General features: G+C 40.3%; 1 protein-coding gene across 5 annotated transcripts in view; it reads left to right on the top strand.

Moving 5' to 3' along the window:
- The window catches only part of ush2a (Usher syndrome 2A (autosomal recessive, mild)), a 249,264-nt gene that overhangs the window by 167,427 nt on the left and 58,425 nt on the right, over nucleotides 1-23,412 (top strand). For all 5 annotated transcript variants that reach the window (XR_009787447.1, XM_061765858.1, XM_061765857.1 and 2 more), the window contains 10 exons: nucleotides 1,141-1,343; nucleotides 1,412-1,524; nucleotides 1,619-1,847; nucleotides 2,813-2,981; nucleotides 3,065-3,286; nucleotides 12,748-12,971; nucleotides 14,011-14,311; nucleotides 16,575-16,772; nucleotides 16,878-17,032; nucleotides 22,220-22,418. Coding sequence is in view for 4 of the 5 variants with exons in the window: in XM_061765858.1 (XP_061621842.1) it covers nucleotides 1,141-1,343; nucleotides 1,412-1,524; nucleotides 1,619-1,847; nucleotides 2,813-2,981; nucleotides 3,065-3,286; nucleotides 12,748-12,971; nucleotides 14,011-14,311; nucleotides 16,575-16,772; nucleotides 16,878-17,032; nucleotides 22,220-22,418 (2,013 nt within the window). In the remaining variant the exon portion in view is untranslated. The remainder of the gene's footprint in view (nucleotides 1-1,140; nucleotides 1,344-1,411; nucleotides 1,525-1,618; nucleotides 1,848-2,812; nucleotides 2,982-3,064; nucleotides 3,287-12,747; nucleotides 12,972-14,010; nucleotides 14,312-16,574; nucleotides 16,773-16,877; nucleotides 17,033-22,219; nucleotides 22,419-23,412) is intronic.

The following is a 23,412-nucleotide window of genomic DNA, read 5'->3' as shown; positions in this document are numbered from 1 at the left end:
AAAGTTGTTGTTATCCTTTTGTCGAAATAAAACTTAAAAAGACATTTCCATTTTCCTTCATACAGAGCAAAACTAGTTTTCAGAGCTTTTCAAAATTAGCAAATTTTGTGTACAATGTCATCACTTCAGAGGCTGTTATTTATTTTAATTTATTTCCTTTCCACTCCCTCTAACCATCTATTTCTCTCTATCCCCCCAATGTCTTTATAAATACTGTATAATTACACGCAGAAGCCTTTATATTCCTCTTTAATCCGAGCAGTATACTAAAAACTGCATTAAAAATAGAAAATCATTGGGAGCTAAATGCAAAGCATGGCTCATTTAACTGAGAGGAGACTCGTGGTAATTATTTTTTTTTAGCCATAAGACGTCATACACTCACAACACCATTAACAAATATATTTGACCTAATACAGCCCAAACACGCAAACCCTTTAAGGCAGTGCTGTTTGCATGTGAACTGATAATACGCTCCTTTGTCGTCAATGAAATGTAGTGCAGTACATTGGTTAAAGGTGAGAAAAGTTACTTGATCAAGAGTTTTACTTGGAAGGATTCATGTCATTGCAACTGTAACTTACGTACAGACACACACAACTTCATCACAGTTATCACACCTTTACAGAATCTTGAATCCATATATCTATGATATAGTCTTCCCCCTTGGCACATTTTCTTTCATTTTTTTACATCCTTGATTTTATAATATGACACTCAGCAAATGTGTTCAGGAAGTGGTTATCCATTTTACAGTTTTATTTAGTGAAATGAACAACACCAATAAAGAGGTGGACAATATGAGAAGTAAATGTATTATGGGTAGAAGAGTTTTCTGCACTCTGTAAATTTTTCTTCATAACTCACAGGTGTTCAACAGCTTTACAAGTCTGGTTTGATGATCTCAAGCTTAGAGCTGTTTTAGGCCATTTTAAGATTTTAGTATCGTGGATTTTGTGTAACATTTTATATGCACGCTCGTCAAATCAGTGTGGTGTGAAAATGTGGCAAATGATGTTACATTATCCTGTCTTTATTTCTCCTGTAACACTTGTGCTCATGATCACGTCTCACAGATTTATTGTTGAATGAGCTAATTGAAGTTTTTGGGTCTATGTACTATCATGCACCAATCTTCAGAGCCAGATGGGATGTCTGCCCCAGAGGTGGTTCCGGTTAACAGCAGCACTGTCCGTGTGCTCTGGTCTCCTCCTCTACGACCCAACGGAGTCATTACTAGTTACAGAGTTTACCTTGATGACCACAACCATGTCAGCATAGACAACAGCTCAGGGTCCTACCTGCTGGGCAATCTGCTGCCTTTTACTGTTTACAACGTTCAGGTATGCACACTGACACATAGAAAAAGTGCAGTGTCATGTATTTCCTCATGTGGTTGTGTATATTTCAGGTGGAGGTGTGCACCGTTTACGCATGTGTGCGGAGTAATGTTACTCAGACAACCACTGTGGAGGACCTACCTGCTGACATGACCATACCACATGCACAAGTTCTCAGTCCAAGGTGGTGCTACTTTGTATACATTTTGAATTGTAAGAGTGACTGTGGAGAACAGCCACAACTCACCTTCTTCGTCACTGTTTCTTTCTCCTCTCAGGGTTGTCCAGTTGGACTGGTCCCCCCCAGGCCGACCAAGTGGCATCATGCTAGGTTATGAGGTCTTAAGACGGACCTTAGGGTCATGTGGTTCTCGGTCAGCAGGAGTCACACCCTATGTGAGGAAAGAGTCCAGAGATGGAGGCGGTGTAGTTCTCAGTTGCTCCTACTTGCAGTGTCCAGCTAGTCATCGTGTGTGCGGGACGACATGCTTCCACCCTGACCAAGAGGTGATTAGCTACCTATGTATGTTGTCCTGTTCTTCTTTTAAGGTGTAGCGCTTTTCTTTAAAAAGTTCCGAAAAATGACATCACAAGGTTTCTTTGGTTTATGTTTAATTTCTATGGCAGCAATGTAACCTGAATTTGTAATTAGGAATGCATAGTAAAATTATGACTGTAAATAATTATATGAAGAAAAAAAAAAACCTCTGTAAATGTGATGAGTGCCTTCTTGTGCCGTGTGACGTTATATGCTAATACGTTTGCTGTCACTACCCTGGACCTGCATTTGGTTGTGACGTGGCACATTCACTGAGTATCCAAATTATTTTGGATTAATCAATGGCATAAATGTGATAATTGTACATGCAAAACAAAGTGACTGCACTGGATTTAGTTTGTCTCAATGTCGAGCAATCGCCTTCAAATCTCAATGGAAGATTGGTGTTATTACAAAAGAGCAGCCTTTTGTAATCACAGTGAAAAGAAGGGAAAAAAGTAATTTTAGTAGTGACTAAACGGAAGTTGGTATATGCAAAAAAAAAATCAGTGTTGTTAGAAAAAGCTGTATGAAAAAGTCTTTAAACTGTACATAGAAATTATGGTGTTGATGTAGCAAAGCAGTGTATTTCACTGTTTGTGAAACTTATATTAAAGTGCTACTTAGCAACAGCCAATGAAAGGTTCCCATATAATTTTTTTTCTTGTAAATTTGACTTCAAACAACAGCCCTGTAGATTTTGTAGTATTCTGCATCAAAGATGTTTGAGGTCACAATTTTCAACCAGTTTCGCTTAAACTTTCAGAGATTATTGTGGTGAGTTAATGTGAGAGCCTCCTTGATTTCCCTACCCACTTGAAGGGCTTAGCCACAAAGGTCATATTAGTATGATTTCATTGTCCTCCATTCAAATGAGTGATCGTTTTACAAGAGACACACACAGTTGATTATTTCTTTATGCTTTTTAAACCAGGTTTGCTGCACTGGAATATTATATCCTAAGATGCCAAATCATTACTGCTGTGCAGGACACTATATTAGCTTTACAAATTCCTCCAGTCCAGTCTGCTGCAATGGCAAACTGTTGCCATCTCTCCCAGACCACCACTGCTGTGGAGGATATTATGTTCACCTGAAAGCTAGTGAGTATGTTCCATGGGATCCGTTCTTTTCTACTTTTGTTTGACTTTACAGCAATTCCCTTCATCTGACCTTGTATTTGTAGATGAATATTGCTGCCCCGACCAGTCGCAGGGCTGTGTCTCAGTGGGGCCTGGGGACAGCTGCTGTGGGGGCGCTCCCTACGCCACCAAAGGCGGACAGCTGTGCTGCAGTGGGAGCCTCCACGATGGCTATGGGGTTCAGTGTTGTGGAGGCCACATTGTAGGTGATGCTCTGGTCTGCTGTGGTGGTGCTGTGGAGGGTCAAGTGCATACATACATTCCAGGTGAGAGAATACAGAGCTACAAAATATCACAAACTTTATTATAATTTGTATAGGCACGGGTCAGAGACAATTAGGCTAGAAGTAATAAAAAATATATTCACAAAAAAACAGATTTCCACATAACTTTATTGGCGCAAACCCATAATATATAACTTTGCAACATTCCCCGAACAAACTTCTCAGTGAATGATGTATGAATCTGAATGTCAAGCTTCAGGCACATGCCGGAGGTGAGTGTCTATTGAGGTGTTCAATTCAGTGCTGACCCACATAAGAATTGTTCGGTCTGCTATTGTAGTTGAACTTGAAAAGAAACAAAAAAGAGGGTCAACTAGAGAAAATGAAAGAGAAGAATTAAGCGTCAGGGGAGTACACACATGGTGCAGGAACGCGGGGTCGTTTCCCTTTCTTTCCTCCTGCAGTGTCCCGAAGCACCCGGATACCATGGCACAGATGGGACTGTGCGTGTGTGCACTTGTTTATGTATGTGTGTGTTTGTGTGCATATAGGTGAATGTGTGTGTCATTAGACATCTTTGTCATGGCAGATGATGATGAAACACACTCTGGATGGCTCAGTTGAGGGCACTGCCAAGCACACAGCAGGACAAATAACACACTTTCTCGCTCTCCTTCACAACACACACAATTTCACACTTATACGTATTACAGACACACACATACACAGAGTCAACAGGGTACGCTCTGCGGGGTTCACTTAGTGTTGAGTGCCAGAGACAGACACATGGACTCTATTCATCACAAATGAACAATGGCCCCATATGTACAGGCCTACAGTTCTCTATTAGCCTGGAAATTTGCAGACACTTACAAATGTACACAAACGTCAACAAACGGCCGTTTCTCTTGCATACCCATTATCACTTTTCCATGTTTTCAAAGGATTCACCATTATGGAGTTGCCATTTAGACTGTTTTTTTTTTTCTTTTTTAAAATCCTTTCTTCCAAAGTATATCTTGTATTCATCTACATCTACAAATATCACCTTTAATTTAATCATATTTTTCTTCTAACTTTCTATATACTCCCTGCTCCATCCTCTGGCCTTGTGTTCCTCGGCCCTCGTAACCACATTTCCTTCCTCCTCCTCTCTGCCTGCTCTTTCCCCTCCCTCTCCCTTCCCAGCCACTCATCAGTCATTAGCGTTAGCTTCCCCATTGAGAGCATATGGTATGATGGATCGCAGGGCTAGCGGCGCTAGCGAGGCTAAGGGCCATTTGCCGGGTGCGCCGCGGTGTGGGGGGAGCCCTGGGGCCAGCGATGCAACCTCGACCCCACACGTCTGCTTCAAGACCCTCCCAAACACAACATGCTCACCTATTATGGGATAGCCTGCTTAACCTTGGCACAGGTCACTCACGATGCTCCCTCACACCATGTTGACACATTTGTCGCTTTAATGACAGACAGATTAGTGACAGATATGTGATAAAATCCATAGCCTATATTGAAATAAGTTGCAAAAAGTGGCAGGTATTACAAAAATAATGTATTTTTGAATCTAATTCCCGCACTGAATCAAACAAAAATAAAATTTAAAAAAAGACATTTTGAAAAAAATAAATGTTTGTAGCTGAATTCAAATCACAGCTACAAAATAAGAGTGTGCGAGGGAACTAGATGGAGCAGATTAAAGGAGGAGTGAAGGGTATCCCATTGTGCGCAGCTGATAGACTAGGTTAGGCTGATGTGATTATGGGGTCCCTAAAGTGCGATCTATCACACATTACCGTCCACACTGTCAACAACCATACAGACGCGCTGCAGGGGAACACCAATGCCAGGAGACAGCCGTCTGGCAACAGACATGCCGGGCTGCATGCACATGTCCACACACAGGGATACACATAAACACACACACACAATAACAATCAGGGGCGTTGAACTGGTAGGAAAGAGGGGACAACTGTACCAGGATCCTGAGCACTTGGGAGGCCCCTGGCTGTCTCCCCCTCCCTCGTCAACAAATAATATCTGGAAGTAAAATGTTGTCATCCTCCCGCCCATTGACAAATAATTTTAGGAGGGAGGCCCTCCATGAAGGTGCTGTACGTTGGGCCAGAATCTGGTGCTACGCCCCTGATAACAATTAGAATCAGAATCATCTTTATTTGCCAAGTATGTCCAAAAAACACACAAGGAATTTGTCTCCGGTAGTTGGAGCTGCTCTAGTAAGATAACAGACAGTCAATTGACAGAGAACACTTTTCAGACATAAAGACATTGAGAAAAACAGTCACTGAGCAATAAAGGGTTGCGAGTTATCTGGTAATGCCGGTAAATTCTTATTGTTATTTTTTTGACAATTGTGCAAAAAGAGTCCTCTAGCACTTAGAGCACTTCGAAAGACTAATATTGCAATAGTCCGGTGCAATGACCATTGTGCAAAGGGCGCCGAGATTTCAAGCGAGTAGTGCGATAATCTGGGACAATGTTGATTGTGCAAATGTTGCAGATACTCCTCAGTCAGTGTGCAAATGGAGCAGATGCTACTCTGGCATGAGTGGTCAGTATTGGTCAACAACAGATATGCCATTGTATCTAATGTCAAATCAACACAATCACTGGGAAAACATGCCTGTTTCTGAACCAGACTTTAATGCACAATGTCCATTTTGTTTTTGGGTGTTACTTGATATGGGACAAAAACACACCCAAATGAAAATCACAGGAAATAGAATCAGGGTCAGAAATGTCATCACGCCACCCTTTTGCCTCCACCACATCCAAAGAGGATTCTTGTCAGTCTTGTCAACACTTTAACTGCTGCATTTCACAATTTTTCTACTTCAACCGCTGATGCATTGTTGCACTTTGTGGAAGCAAGAACCCTGTTGATCTTAAAACACTGAATAAATATGGCTTAACCATCCATCCATTTTCTATAGTGCGGGGTAACCAACATAGAGCTCACCAGAGATGGGACATTGATTTCCTATGAATGTTGTAGACGTATTCATTTGAAAATTATTTAAACACAGAACCTCAACTAAGTGAGACTGACGCCCAAACCATGAGGCGGTTTTGCCTAATATTGCTTATAATAAGCCCAGACACTAAACATACGTCACACTGTCGTGTTCCATTGCTATGTTGTTGCAGGGAGAGCATTTACTTGTTGGCAATATGTCGCGGATACATTGGCATTTAGTCGAAAATTACCACCACACAACGTCTGAACAATTACAGTAAAGCTGGAGCGCCGACCAGGGTTAGTAGCCTCTTAATATGCCTTTAATTATGCGACCTTTATTCATTCATGTCGGACCTTTTCGATTGTACTGTAACGCCTACTGTTTCACCGCACCATTTCGCTTCGTACAGGTGGTACGTCTCTCAACCTCTCATTGTGCGCCATTCACTCAGTGCTACCTACACTTAATTGCCGCTATTTTTGTTTGTTTGTAATGAAGACCCAGAATTCAGGTGAAGAAACTTTATTTACAGATTTCCGGAAAAAGCCAGAGAAAATACAATGAATAAAAATGAATGAACATTAATATACAATGAAAAACAGCTAAATCAGCACCTGACTTTTATATCTCACGTCATCGTGTAAGTTTCGTCAATTAAACCACGTGTCGAACTCATGGCCAGCGCTATTGTTTGGTTCCGTGTTGACATACGGATTTGTTTTGAGTAACATCAGCTGTCAGACTGAGTTGAATGTACAGCACACGCCGAACTGAAAATCGCAGCCAGCTGGTCAAGTAAAGCTGGCAGCCGGGATATGGCCTCCTAGCACACTCGGCTTTTTCCTGCAGTAGCACACACATACATTACCTGTGACAACATTGTCATTTTCCTCCAATTTCATTGAAATGATAACTTACCTGTATATATATGTATATGTAATAATACTGGTGACGAGCTGCGGGCTGGTAGTGTAATCAATGCAGCTATGCACAATGTGCAGCGGCTGCGCTGGAAGACGGGTAAGTTCCCGCCCACACAACAGCAGGGTGGGATTGGCCAGCCGAGCCACGCAAAACCGACCTTGCTAAGACGTTTAATAAAGCTAAGAAATGCACGCTTTTTGGCCGATGCTTGTCAGACGTTAGCAACTGCCGGCCGACGTGCCTTTCTAATGCCGATGTCGGTGTGACGTATGTTTGCTTCCTGGGAGCTTTATTACGTGGAGTCAAAGGTTTAGCGTTTACAGTACATGTTCCTAATCACCTTTATAGAAATCCATCTTCTGATCTTCTTACATTCACAAATTATGTGTTGATGTTGAAACATCATTTCATACAACTTGGACAAGGGGGTCAAATTTTAATTCAGCACATCTTTTTTACAAGACAGGTATACTGATTTTCCACGTGGCATTAAGTTCCTTTCCCAGTTCGATGGTTGTCATATTTTTCCTCTTTGCCATTATTGGTAGACTATAGTGGTGGCATCAAATAAAAAGTCTCACAAGATATGCGGAGGCCTCATTTGACGACTGTTCGACCTCTGAATTATAATGGCACATTTTTCCAGTACTTTATATGGTCTCATTGGGAATTGCTTGACTTCGGGGGCCTTCAACTGTAAAGCTTCTCATTCTTGAGTTTTCTGACATTTACCACACTTTTATTATTCATAGTCAATTGCCCAATGTAATACATGAGGAATACAGAACAAATTCCCTTGTGCATCTCCACACCACTTTGTCAAACCAGTTGTAGAAAATGTTGTCCCAGTTTTTCCTGCATGTTGACCGGTGTGGTGCAAGTTCAAGACCAGCTCATCTGCCCCCCTTTTCCCCTCTCTGAGTTTGCATGCTAGATGTTCTGGTAAGATTCATGTGAGATTAGATGGCGTTTAAAGAGATGTGCGTGGTGTCTGGCCTCCCATTGCTCCCTGACTCCCCCCATAAGTCCGTACCGCAGTGTGAGCTCCACTAATCATTCCCCCCTCACACTTACAGTTTAGACTGTGCACTAGTCCGCTGACCCTTCAGTCCCCACCATACGCATTTGTCAGTATGTGCATGCCACCATAAATGGCCTCCCTAAGTTCGCGTCTTCCTCTCTTCAAAAAAGTCTGAGCATTTCTTTAACTCCTTCGCTAACTCCCTCCCTCGGTCCAGCCCAGCAGGCCCCATCCAAACGTTCAAGGACAAATCTGAATATCCCTTTTCACCGTTTAAGTGTTAAAAGCCTGGCGGTGGCGGGGTGTTATCTTAACGCGCCTTGCCGTGCCATCATCAGAGCGCGTGATGAAAATGGCTGTGATGATGCTAAAAGAAAAAAAAGAGGAGGGGGAGAAAAAGTAATAATCAAATATGTTTTTCAAGGGCACAGTGACCATTTGCTGGGGGGAAATTATCCTAGTAGTTAAGCTTGCTCAGTCTGAGCCGAGTGGAGTTGGGAGAGTGGATGCGTGTGTGTGCTTGTGTATGTGTGTGTGTCGAGTTTTGCACGGCTGGTTTATTTGTTGCATGCATGCTTCCATATGTTTTTTGTTTCTGCATCTTCTGAATATGTTAATGTAGTTTCATGTTACTATATACTCAGAGACAAACATTCCTTTTATCGTTTCTGACAAAAGGCACTCAAATTGGAGTGAGTATATCAGTCAATGTGTGTATGCATGTATGCGCCTGTCCATACAAATCATTGCCAAAATCCCCTCCATCAATGATGGGTAGCAAACGGCCAACAGTAGTGGATTCCAAACAGCAGCGTCTGGCTGATTTTTTTATTTCTTTTTTTCAAGATGAAGTGCTCTTTGAACACAGGAGACATTTCTCTCTCTGTTAATGTACTTATGATGATGAATTTTCTATTACATTGGGTTTAATGACTGGCAAGAATAAATCCAGAGGTTGTCAGCTGCATAGAGTTGAGGACAGTCATCCTGTATGTTTTTACTTATTTGTATATATTTTACATTTTACTTAGATTTAGTTGTATATTTTGTATTTTATAACTCTTAGGAGAAAATAGTGCAAAGTGTGCACAGTCACTCAAATGAAAAAAAAAATCCACAGCCTATTTTGTGCCATAAAAATGCCAAAAAGTAGTCAGTCAACAATAAATAATGGCATTATTGCCATTGCCTGATGTGACCTATAAATTTAGTTGGAATGTGTCACATACTGTTTTCCACCACTTTGTGTTCGTATTTGTTGAAATATATTCACGTGTTTGATAGTGTTTGATTTGTTTAAAGTTGTAGAGGGGTTTTAGTCTCCGAGAGAGAGCCCGGATAACCCTAATCCACAACACACATTTTTATCAGTAGTTCATTGGCAGGGCTAAATATTGACTTATCATTAAGTGGAATGACTGAAACCCTAATAATAATTCACGTTGTCTAAGCACCTTGTGTTGATGCAGCGCTCCCGGTGCTGTTAATGAATGTATGCAAATCCAACTTAAATCTGAAGATTAGGGCTCAAGCGTTCCGCGATGCTACAGAGAAAACAAGAGCTGTGTGATAAATCGTTGTCAACACGTACACAAACACATTCACAAATACACACAATGAGGACGAGAAAACACAATCTGCATGTTTTAAAACGTGAGCACAGATAATGCTTTCAAAAGACAGGGATTAGATTTCTGTCGAATGCGTGATAATATAAAACTAAAGTTTAGTTAATAGTAAACAGTGGACGCTTGTATACTACTGTATAGGAACTTTGTGAATTTGTCAGTTTAATGGAAACATTCTACCGTATTTCCACCGATAACATAGTAAATGGGATTGTACTGTAGATGGAAAAAGCTGTCGTTGGATGTTGTCTATCTTAACATGCCCACTCTGTCATAGGGAACTATCAATTGATATAAAAAATGTTTCACAAATAGGAAATGTTTTTCTTAAACAGTACACAGATGTGATGTCAGTGTCCGCCATGTGCTAAATAACTGCTTACATTAGCCAAAAATGTCCACCCTATCATTGTCTACCCTGTCTGCGAGAGCCCATATTATGTACATTGGCCCCTTGCAATTTGTTTATGAAATAAAAGTATGTGAGTGTGACCAATATGCATTTCTAACAGCATAGTACCTACTTAATACAATGAATATGATGTTCAATGGAAAATCCAAACTTTTGGGGGGTGAAATGAGGAAGTCTCTAAGGCACTTTATGGTGATACTCATCTTTTTTCAATTTTTATGAAGTTATGACACGTTTTCCTCTTAGATTGAATGTCCTTCAAAAGATAGTTAAAAGTTTCATTTCAGCTGACCTTATTGGAACCTGATTGTTTTGTTCAACAATTTTTTTTATGGTACGTACAGTATCAATTGGAGGATGCCCAGTGAGAGACATCTTGGTTCTTTGCGGCCATAAATTTTCTAGTTAGTTTAAGGATTATGTGCCCCCATGTTGATAGCTTGCAATAGATCCATAGTCACAAAGTAAATGTAGAGGGGTGCCAGCGCCTAGAAGAAAGGCGGGGTGTAAAGGTGAGGATGGCGAGAGGACAAGCGATGTGTAGAAAAGCTATTTGGAAAAGTGTTGAGCTGTTTATTTGCTCGTCATTGAAGCTGAAGTAAGGCGCTGAGGGAATTGGCCAGCGAGCCTCTGCTCTGCAACAGCTGCCGCCGCTAAGTGAGTTACCGGCCGTCACACTGCCTTTATGTCACACAATCACAAACACGTCCAACGCTCGCAATGTGCTGTCACACGATGCCTGTCATGCGGGTTGCGAGGTTACAAAGCACGGCAACACGGCGACAGACCAGAGATGAGATTCTCTGCCTGATTGTGTCAGTCAATACGATAGCTTCACGGCATTTGATTTGCATGAGGCGTTAACTTTGATGGAGGTGTTCGACAATAAGTTATTTATCACACCGCAACTAGCTGCAACCCCATTAGAGGACAAGGCCGTGACACAAAGCAATGACTTGGTGTTTAATGTCTACTGTCAAATAAAATGAGCTCCACAGCTGGAGGTGGACGGCGCCACAGATCAGCATGTCATCAACTGTTAGGATACGCTTACTAAATACCTCATGAAAGTTGCATTATTTGAACCAGAAGCTGAATAATCACCAAAGACCAGCGGCTAGAGGTTCTTATAGTTTTACCCACCCTGATTTAGAATGAGAAGCTTTTACCATTTGACTCCAGCTCAAATGCAATTTGTCCTTTTTACCATAAGCACAGAAAGAATGTTTAAGTCATTCTTTGCGTTGCTCATTTCAATTTCCAATGCATCCTCACAGCAGGTGACTTGCTGACTCAGTCTTATAGCAGGACAATATTATGGCCCTAATCCACTGAAAGGCCAGAGCATGACAATCCCTTCAGCTAAGCTGTGTTGATGTCTCACTAACCTGATTGCCTCAACCTGGGTAATTACCAGGGCCACAGGAGAGACGCTTTACCATTTTCAGCTCCCTCTGACTTTTGTTTCACCCTCACATCTACGACCTCACCTTTAGCAAACACACACCAATGTCACACACTTGATGTTATTTCGGGAGACATTTTTCACTTCAAAACAGTCATTCAACATTTTTATTGTGCACCACAGCTAAAAGTCACAAGTTTTAGTTTGTGATTCAAATATGCCTCCGTTTTGAGGAAACTCGGGGACTCTAATTTGTTCCAAAATTCACGTTTGATATCAGGATGTAAACATACTGTAATTCAACACTCATTTTTGTTTCTCACTGAAAATAGAAAAAAACAATCATTATTTTAAAAAAAAAAATACATCATTAGCATTATCAAAATATTATTTAAAAAATGCATTCTTTATTACGGTTTTCAACTATATGTAGCTACTGTGTATGTATAATCCAAATGTTGTTTTTAATTGTAATAATGGGTAATAATGATGCTCAAAATGGACAGTATACTGAAGTTTAGAAGCTACTATTTTTATTTGTTTTTATACCCTCCAATTCTATTCAAATCAGTTTCATAGACCTCAGTTTTTTTAGTTTTGATTATTATTTTAGTTTGTCAGTATCTTTGAGTGTAATGAAAAACACTAATACAAATGTATTATTATTATATGCAGAATGTGTGATGTGATGGCTAAGAAACATTTTCCAGTGTAATGACAACCATATTTTGGAAGCTTTTTTTTATTGTTACTGGAAACACAAGGAAAAATCAGACAACAACAACAACAAAAAATGTCAAAAAAAAAACGGTGAAAGGTTACTAAACCTAAAGTTTAATCAAAGCTTCCATGATCCAGGTCATTTGGCAGTTAACAATCTCGGGTAAGATGGCATGATCACGTGTGTACGTATATTTTAAATATCACCTTGCTGCTGAATGTGCATCAGTGGCAGGCAGGTGTTACTTATCGCTGCCAGAGATGGCGGCTCTTGGAAACAACACACTTGTGCTCCCTACCTGCAAAGTCACATCCCAAAGAAAGACGAAAATGGAAGGAAAATGGATTGGAGGCCTTATCATATTAAACATATTATATATGCACATCTACAGCATTTTCTTTTTTTCTTCTTTAGGTTTTTCCTGCTGTGGTCAAGAGTACATCAACTCTTCTACGTCTCTCTGCTGCTTGGGCAGTGATGGAGTTCCAACAATACATCCATCGGGCAATACCACAGTCAAATTGCAGTGTTGTGGGTCAAAGGTTGTACTTCAAGAACAAGAATGCTGCAATGGAATTGGTTTTGACGCGCAACGCCATGTGTGTGCCAGCAGGCCCACACCAGGCCTTTTGATGGAGGTTTGTTGAATTATTGTTATTATTTTTTTTGTTATTCTGCTTGAATGTTTTGAATGTACATAATAGCATTACGTTTAATCGTTTAAACTCAAAGACCGAAATGTGCCTCTCATTAGGGTTAGATTGTGTTTTGTTTGTTTGATCATCGTATTATTGAATTGATTTTTCAACAAGAAGATCACGGACAAACAAACTTTGTGCATGGCAAACATAGTTTATGAAATGTCCAATCCGATTTCATCTCAATGCTGCTCTCTGAGTCCCAAGGAGACTTATTGGCATGTTATCTGTGGGCTGGGCATTTCACTACATTTTCTTGGTCAACAATGGGGAAAATTAACAATCAATGAATCAATTTGTTAACTTTGTTAGCCATTCTAATCGACAATGACTAAAATAACCAGTCACATCCAGTTAGATAAGATAGACTATCTTCGAGTTGGGGGCTGGTCCATCTTCCATTCATCATTTCGGGTCGTGGTGTCAGTGTGTTCTAAAGTCAGTATAACACACATAAAGCCGCACACCCTGGTGAGCGCACAAGAGGACAAAGGGTAGCACCCCATTAGCTGTAATGATGTCATTACTTTCACTAAATTAGATACCTCTTGCTCCGCTATATGGGCAAAAGTATTGGGACGCATGGCCATTACACCTACTGGAAATAAACATGGGGAAAATATCCCCCCCCCCACACACACTTATAACAGCTTTAAACTTTTCTGGGAAGATTTTTTTTTTTTTTTATTAAATAATCCAAAAGAACATTTGTGAAGTCGGAGGTCAATGATGTTGGTTCTGAGAGAGGGCCTGGCTCACAATCTCTGTTCTATTTTGTCTCAAAGATGTTTGATTGGCTTCCTGCACACAAAAGGCAGCCAAGCATGCCTTTATGGACCTTGATTAGTGCACTGGAAACAAAATGGTCTTCCACAAGCTGTTCCCACAAAGTTGGAAGCATACAATATTTACAAAATGTCTCGATTAAGTAAAAGAAATGTCTACATATACTAAACTGTCACTTTCCCCTTTTCTTCAGAGTGGCTGTTTGCAGGGTGCTCTGTGTCCTGTGTCTACATCCTCCACAGCTTACTGTGGCTCCTGTGACATTGAGCCATCTACGACTGCCTGCACATGGGTTCTGTCTGCACATGTTGACGCTCCCTCCGCTACACACACCCATACAATCCCCGCCACATCTGAAGCACTCATCACAGGGTCCTACACACATAAAAACATCAGTCATCTGCACAATGGCATTCTGAGTTATGAACGGAGTTTGTGCCCGTCCCATGAGGAGGCAGTGTACAGCGGAGATGCCAAAAGATACACTTATACAGGTACTTCCTTTTTCTATTTGTGTGATGTTGTATTGAATGATTTGAACAGTAGCAGTTCATCTTATCCTTAGCAGTTGTGGTAACTCATACGTTTTATAAATATTGACTCTAACACACAAGACAATTTGTAAGTTGTTTCATTTAACGGTGAAACTACAACTTTGCGCGCCTCAATTGAAATGTAAAAACAATTCAGCAACTAACAAACTTCTTTAATCTTGAGAAGTGGCGATGCCTATGGTGACATTTCAACCTCTTCCTTCTTTGACTGTGAATATTTACTTCACATAATGTGGTACCTTGACCGTAACATGAAACAAAAATGGAGCAATTAAGTTACTGTAATGCCCTTGCATGTGGGTAGATTCACAGGGAGCTGCTGCAAGGCCACAACATATGCCCAGACGCTCACACGCAGGCGAACACAACCAAGCCAACCCAACTCCACATTCAATACATGACGACTACAGTACAAAACAGTAATTCCACTTAATAACACTAGTCTATTTGCATTATCTTTTACTGTGTTTTATGTTTTTTATACAATACACAGCATATTTTCTTTATTAAAAAATAGCAAATAAATAAAGTTTTTTTTTGGGGGGGGGGGCTGTAATGGATTGGCATTTCCTTTAAGTTCAATGGGGAAAATTGATTTTATATATGAGTAAATCCCTAAGTAAGAATACCTCTGAATACGCTTCTCTTTTCACATTCACCCCTTGACGACCCTTTTCTTTTCTTTTTGGGAATAAATATTAAAATAAAAACAAATAAAACTAACAACACAAAACTCCAGCAGCTACAGTTCATTATATTGATGATCACTGAATTGAGCTCTCATGTGATGTTGTAGAGGCGTGTGTGTTCCAAAAATGTTTGTCAAAATCTGTGTTTCCATTGGTTTGTGTGTTTGTGCATGTGTGCTTGAGGTGGTTAAGATCAGTTTCTCTGCGATGCTGTGACACCATCTGGGCTGAGGCACATAAAGCTGTCACCACCCACCATACACCAGATGTTGCCCATGCGCACATACACGCACACACCAGCTATCATGCTATAGTTCCCTTAGGTTGAACCATGATTTACTGTATCTCACACAAGCAAGGTGTGCTATAACGTAATGGCCACACACATGGCGATGCTTACCACAGTCGCTTCTTAATCAAATACGTAAACATTTTTGAGGCACGTGTCTGTTTATGGTGGCACACCCTTTGTTTCATTTGCATGTGCATGTCACTGCGTGTGTGTCTTTTGCAGCCTGAGCTTTCACCGTAGTAAAGACAATAGTCCCAGACTGGTGGTTAAAACGTGCTTTCATTTACAGCAGCAGTCCCTTAGCTCTCTTAAAAGGCACGCTACATATGTTTGTGAGAGGTGAGCAAGTACATCGGTGTTTATATACACTGTACGCATACCCTAGCAGAAGGGCTGTAACAAGGCCCCAGTCACTGCCTCACATTTGTCGAGTAGCGACCAATGCATTTATTTGTTATATGTTCATGTAATGTCTGCTGCCATTGGCGATGCTCCCTGAGTGGTTTACACAAATTGAACTGCTGTTACTGTAACCACATTATGTTTAGGACCTCCACATTAACATGTTCCCTGTGTTATACTTTAGTGCACAATTGCTCCAAATAATTGGGCTGTTTTGACAATATGTTAATATTGTAGTTACTTTGCAATGTGTGCCGGTAATACTGCACTAGATCATACTTAGAGGAGTTTCTAATGTTTTGTTTACCTTATTGAGCTACATGAGTGAAGCAAAATATTAGAATCTCTCAAATATATGCAATGCAGCTTTACACCACCGCAAACTACAAAATAATGTTTGGGATTTTTAATGACAGAGTTTTTATATCGCTCATTCATTATTGTGTGGTTATGCAGGTTTTGCTGACATAAATGCCACTGAGTATATTTATATTCCTAACCCAGTATAGTCCGGGTCACTATTATACATCACATGCACACTACTGATTAAACTTTAGCTTTTGTTATTTAAGTCATACAATTTATGCAGTTACATATTCCAATTCTGTTTCTCACAATTCCTTGTCAACCAATTAATTAACAGGCATTAGAAGGTACTCTATATCCCAACCAAAGAGGCCTCATGGTAAATAGATGTCTCACTTCAAATAAACACCTGCCTGCAGTTGAGTAAATGAACACCCTCCAGAATATTGTAGGAAATATGTTACTATTTTCCCCTCTCCCTTATGTAACATTACATTCATTACACTCTCCCTAGATTTGGACTTGGAGCCCTTCACCACCTACGAGTACAGAGTGAGGGGCTGGAACAGCTTTGGCCGGGGCACCAGTGACGTTATCACGGTGACCACCGCTGAAGACAAACCATGGGGGGTACCCCCTCCTCGATGGAGACGTCTGGAAGAACGGAGTGACATCATCCAGTGGCATTGGCAAACACCTGCTAGACCTAATGGTATGTGTAAATTTAGATTAAGCACGATTCGATTTTAAAGGGACTTCATCTTTTAAATCTACGAAATGTTTATAATTTCTCTGATATTGTTTTCCTTTGTGCCAGGAGTCATTACCCACTATGTGATACTGCGTGATGGACAAGAGCGCTACCGTGGCCAAGAGAATAGTTTCACAGACATGAGTGGGATCAGACCCTTCCAAGAATTTACTTACCAGCTGCGGGCCTGCAACAGGGCTGGTTGCACTGATAGTACAAAGGTAAGACTGTTTGTGTCATTTACAATTTTTGGAGTCCCCAAGAAGTAACAGAACATACTGCTTCCATTGAGGTTTCCTGTAAGGCTTACAATTCTCTATTCAAGCAAGAACTCTTTTGATGTCTTTAATGGACGTGGTTTGTTTTAGATGCCAATAAGTTTCACACGGCTGTAATACTTTTTAAAGTAATACCTTGTCATTACTGACATTTTAACATCCAACCACATTTCCCGCCCCACGCCCCCAACTTTCACCAGATCTTATCCAGACTGCACATTTGGCAACACTTCAAATTTAACATGGAAAAATCACATTTTACATGCTTCTGCACCTGTCTCAAAGACCAAGTTGTAATCTCTTGTGCTTTTGTTGGTTCTTAATCATTAAAAGGAGGTTATGGTCCATTGAGAATGTCCTCCTCCCAAACTTTCAAGTGCTGGTTTGAAGTTGCAGGTGACAACTATTTAAGCCTCGGTGGATGTCTGCATTCAAATTATTGAGCATTCTTGAATGATATCTGACACAAGATGGCCGAGGTTGCATTTCTAATGGCGAATTAGTTTAGTTTCCTTTTCATGCTCTTATCTAATCCATCGTTTGTTTGTTTTTTACATCATAGAATTCTCCTCATTTTAACCTTGTTCTATTGAGCTATAAGGTTGTCCATATATTTACAACTTCGCTTACTTTATAGCATGATATTTTCAGACTTTATGGATGTTTTTCTGTTTCCATGTCAGAACACGATGCCGCCCGTGCTCTGCCTCGGTGTGCGAGGCTGTGGATTTGCTGAGTCCACCTGATGTTTGCGATAACATCCATAATAGCTTCACACAGTAACTCCCTTCTGCTATCTCTGGCGCTGTAGCTGAGCTGATATCAACACAACAATTAATTTCACCAGCTTAGCACAGATGAAAGCTCCTGTTGAAAAGTGTCTGTCTTGCTTTTATAGCTGATTGAACGTGCTGTGTTATTTGTCATAAAGTTATGTAAAGAGGCCGATGCGTCACCAGGAGGGCTGCATGGAGGATAATGATGGTCTTATGGAACGTTTGTGAGGTTCAGCTTTGGTTTCTAGATAAATTGAAGACAAGTAGATTAATGTTGCCAATAATGAAGACTTGGAATAGATAGTATCAATGGTTATAGGAGAAAGATAAAAAGGGGGAGTGAAATGGTTAAAGCGATACTGTAAATAGTGAAATATGCCATTTTTTGCCATTTTTAGTCACAGTGTATGGATAAGTACAACATTATTGGTTAGTTAGTTGGTTAATTTTTGCAAATGTCAGCCACACTTTGTTTACTAACGTTGTCCCATTTTTTGTGGAAATAATCATCACTATTAAGATGAGACTTGTGTGAGTCAACATAATTAGGGTTCAAGCAACAGGCAGTGCTTGTGTCCTAGTGAAAATGTATTTTAGGGGTCCCAGAAACAACTCCCTGACCCCCCCGCCCCCCCAAAAAAAAAAAAGAATAAAACATAAAAATGCTCCTGACACCAGTTTCACCGATCGACATGGAATTCCACGGACATGTCTATCATAACAGGATGCACAGAAAAGTCTCAAGAACCCATGCACAAAAACTGAACAGGAATCAGTCATTTTTTGTTTTTGGTGTCACAGTTAACATCACTGATATACATACCTTGTTCTATATTAACACCTCTTGTGGAGGCTGCTCCTTCTTTTGAATAAGTGAAAAGCAAAGCGTAGGTATAGAGTTCATTCTTCGATGCTTGCTGGGCTGATGTCTTTGACATCAAGCATAGTGGTTTGAAGTCCAAACTTTTGTGGGACTGAAGACTTACAATCAGTCAACTTCAGTGCTAACTCAATGAATTATAATATAGCTGTCCCAGAAACTCTTATGTCAAAAATTGTGAATATTCCATTATTACATTAAGGAGAAACCTTTCCAAACTATACAGCTGTTATATGACCACCAGGAGAGCCCTGTATCCACCCCCAGTAAGCAAGCACAGTTAAACAACAAACTCAATCTTTGTGCTCCACACACACACACACACACACGCACACACACAGACACACACACACACGCACGAAGAGCGCAAAACCCAGCGCACACAGTCCCAGTAGAGAGTGGAAAGGAACTGACTTGGATTAGTTTGTACACCAGTGAAAATTGGCCAAACATTCCCAATTATGGGACAAGGTGGGCTAACCTAATACACCACTGCAATTACCTGGCATCCGCGCACGGCAGCAGACACAGACATACACACACAGGCGCACACCTGCCGCGACAACAGAAGTTGCTGATCTAATACGGTTGGTCACTTAGAGAGGTTGGAAGAGCGATTGGTCCTCCTTTGTCTCAAATGCTCTTGTCCTGTTGCCTCTGCTATTTGTCTGCTGTCATTCCTGTGATAGGAACGTCAACCTCTCCCATCTGTTGTCCTCTCTTTTGCTTCTTCACTCTCATCCATGCTCCTATCCACTCTTTGGACTGCAATTTCTCTTAGGTGACCTTTTTATGTCTTACCATTTACATTTTCCAAAGTTGCTAAATTTCCACTGCTGTGACATCACAAACATGTCAAATATTAGAATCCTGGTGAGTTGACTGTGTGCGTTCATCTTGCTTGTAAAGTAAAGCGCTCAGCAGCCCTTGTGAATCTACGCGATGAACTGCAAGAGCTTCATCACAATAACACTAGTTGTGTACTATGAATAATGGTTTGAGTTACTTAACAATGCTTTTTATTTATGAATAAAATCCTATTTTAACTCCATTTTACCCCCTAACCATAATTGCGTTCAAAAACAAAGTTCTTTTTGTCCTTTTTTGTCACTGTTCAACAAAAAGCACATATATCCCAAATTGTGTGAACATTTGTATCTGAAACAACAAGAAAAAAGTTTTGCACAACACAAAAGAAAACAATTAGAAAGTGTTCCAATATAAAGTAACAAACTCAGTTTATTTTCAAAGCACTTTATTTTGTGTTGTCACTGCAGTACATGGTAGGAAGTAATATTTCTCCTACTAATAGTAATATTATATGTGTATGATAGACAGAGTGAACGTTCTAAAAAGTCTGACAGTGGAAAAAGCATGTGAATAGGTGAAAACAGATGAACAACATAAGGGCCATTCCACCAAAGCGATGCCATTTGCTTATTGTAACTCCCTTGAAATAAAATTAAATGTCTTTCTTTTATTCCTACTCTAAAGCTGATAATGCACATATTGAACTACTCGGTGTGTATTCGCACATCTCAGGCAACTTCATTTTTTTATGTCATTGTTTTGTTGTAATTAACCCTGTCACGATAATTACTGGACCTTTTTTGATAAATGAAATGGATACGATAATTTTTCCCGACTCGATAAATTGTACACTCTTGCCGGTTTTTGCTCCGTCCAATACTCCGCAATCTTGCTCCATGTGCAGTCCGTAGATTCACTCAACAGAGACACTTAAGGGAAAGTTAACTGTTTGTTGTGTTCACGAGCTAACTCGCGAGCTAACGACTAGCCTGCGAGCTAACGAGTTAAGGAGTTGAACAGCTCGCTCCACCTCAGCGTTGTCCTTCAATACATCAGAGCTTCTCTCCGTGTTGTTGTGTGTATTACAGTTACAGTGTATACGGTAACTGTTTATTAAGCATAATCTAAGTGGCACACATTATTTCAACCAATAGTTGACAAAAACGAACATCAACGTATATTTAATTGTCTGTCTTCAGCGGACCAACCACACAGACTGGTTTACATGGAGACTTTTTTTGTCATTCCGATTGAAGATCTCTGGTCAACTGTTTACGTGTGAGGGGTTCTATTCCGATCGGGTGTATACGTGATGTGCACTAAATTTATTTGGAACAGCCATGAGACATGCGCACTTCGTCGTGAATTTCACGTCATTTATCAAGATGGCGGTGTGTCGTCTCTTCAGCACAGTAGTTGGGAGTGATTTTATATAAAAACACTTGAATAAAAACAACTTATAAGTACTTAAAAATAGGATCTCTATCGTCTTTAAAAAATTATCGTGACAGGCCGAGCTGTAATGAATTTCCTCATTCGCGTAACAGGACTGGAAGTAACAGGAGTGAGTTTTTATCATAGAATCAGCAGTTTTAAAGGTAATTTGAATTAATCTTTTGTATTTTGTCAATATGCAACCAGATCAATGTGAAGGGCGTAATTTAGAAATGATCATTTTCCATTCGTTTCAATGTGCATTTATACATTTTATTTCCTTGGGATGCAAATAGTGCCACTTTGGAATTGCCGATAAACAGATAAAACTATCCATATGAATTAGAAAATGTAAAATTGGAATAATTAAAATCTAAATTAGCCGCACCTTAACACTACTTCCATAGAACTAAAGCAATAATTATCTCTTAGTTTAATTTTTGTCACATGTACAGTATTCAGACTTTTCATTTTTGTTTGACCAAAATGTTGAAGCTTTTCTTGCTCTTCGTGTCAGTGTGTGTATACGTAGGTGCATGAGCGCACGAGCGTCTCTTTAGCCATAGTAGAAGTGTTCTAATTGCATAGCACTGTGCGGGACAGGTGGGGGAAGTGTCCGTGACAGTCTATTAAGGCGGGATATCCCTGTTGCCATTAGCAGCAGATTGCCCAGCGATTCTACGGTCTCACTTTCATCAGCCAGGTGACTACTGATACCGCAACAGCAGCGACCTCTTGTAGGCCTAAAAAAAGCAGTTAACTTTTGATTATGTTCAGCTTATTGTTAAAGTTATGACTAATGATAAGGTTTTAATTATACAGTGGTGTGTATAGTTGTGAGCATCACTGATGAAGTTACTTTGTGGGTGATTTGGTCAGAGGTTTTCAGAACTTTACCATTATTGTCATTTTATAGTCGTTTCTACATAAATGTACATAAACCTCGTAGACATAATTAGGTAATACATTTTAAAAATCCACCCAAAAAAGACATTGTTCTAATAAATTTGGTTGAGACTTTTTTTTTTTTTTTTAAAGCTCTTATAAGAGGGGGAAAACCGAAATGTTATCTGCAGCAGGGTCTTTATTACATTAGACAGCTAGTTCTATCGTGTTCGTGTTTATAACCAGATATACATGTTATCCGAAAGATATTAGATACATATTAATAATAAAATGTTATATTTGTTGTGCTTTTCCAATGTGTGTGCATGCCCTCTATGTGTTCAGATGATAGCAGTAACAGTTCAAGGAGTCCCAGAGGGGGTGCAGTCTCCAGCGGTAAGAGCGTTGAGCCCCACCTCTCTTCAAATGAGCTGGTTCCGACCTGCACGTCCCAATGGAAGAGTGCAGCGGTATCACCTGAACCAGACCGGTGTTGGCACCATATTTACACACACAGAGGCACCTGGGAATTATACAGTGACTGGTAATGAACAGTTTGTCATCTTCTTGTCATTACCTCATGTCAAGTTTTTTTTATGGTTTGCTTTGTCTCACTGCCTTTCTGTCTTTTCCTTCCTTGATCATCATTCTTTTGTACCCTGCCTCTCAACAATTTGTTTCCTTTAGCCTTCTTTCTTCCCTTCTCCTTGCCCCTGCAAAACAAACTTCCCCCTCTCGTCACTCCCTTTAATACTCTTCCATCTTCCCTTCTTTCCTTTGTCATTTTTAAACCGTCTCCTTGTCCATCAACTGCTCCTCTCCCCTCCCTCCTTCTCCTCTTTCCTATCTTTGCCATGCATTTATGGATGTATGCTGTTTTGGTGGAAGCCATCTCATGACTGAATATACATCTGATTTCCGCCACACTCACTCTCTTGCACGCATGCACATATGAGAATGCAAAGCACAACCAAAAACAAGCACAATAACATGCTCCAGAATTAGACTCAAACCTTAAAAACAAGGAGAAAAGCTTTATACTGTACAAAAAAAAGGAAATTCCATCGCATGAGGTTGTCTTGAAATAAAAAAAAAAAACACACTTGGAACTGTTATCTCCTCATTAAACTATTTGGTCACATTCCAACTGATTGTTTAAACTGAATCCAGAGAGAATTCAAGTCATGACCACTTATTAAACTGAAGTTTAGTAGTACTTTCCCATCAGAGCTGTGCTCAGGCATCAGCTTTGCCAGCAGCTAGCACGCTCTTCCCATGGTCCCTGTGGTTGTTCTGTGTCTGTGCATACTTGCTTGCATGAAGCAAAGCAAACAATGTAACCCCACTTACAGACACAGCCACAACCTTCTTGCTCTCTGTGAACTCTATTCGTCAGTTGTTTGACACACTAAACGGGACATAGTTTGCCAAACCAACTTTCTCTAGTATTTGCAATGTAACATTGTCTCCGTGGTGCCTCAGTAAACATGTGAAATATGAATAAAAACAACCCACGCTGTTAGGATAGGACTCCCTAT

This window comes from Phyllopteryx taeniolatus, chromosome 2 (assembly GCF_024500385.1).
Source record: "Phyllopteryx taeniolatus isolate TA_2022b chromosome 2, UOR_Ptae_1.2, whole genome shotgun sequence".
Classification (NCBI taxonomy): Eukaryota; Metazoa; Chordata; class Actinopteri; order Syngnathiformes; family Syngnathidae; genus Phyllopteryx; species Phyllopteryx taeniolatus.
Note: the sequence above shows the minus strand (reverse complement) of the source record. Positions and strands in the feature narration are given on the sequence as shown.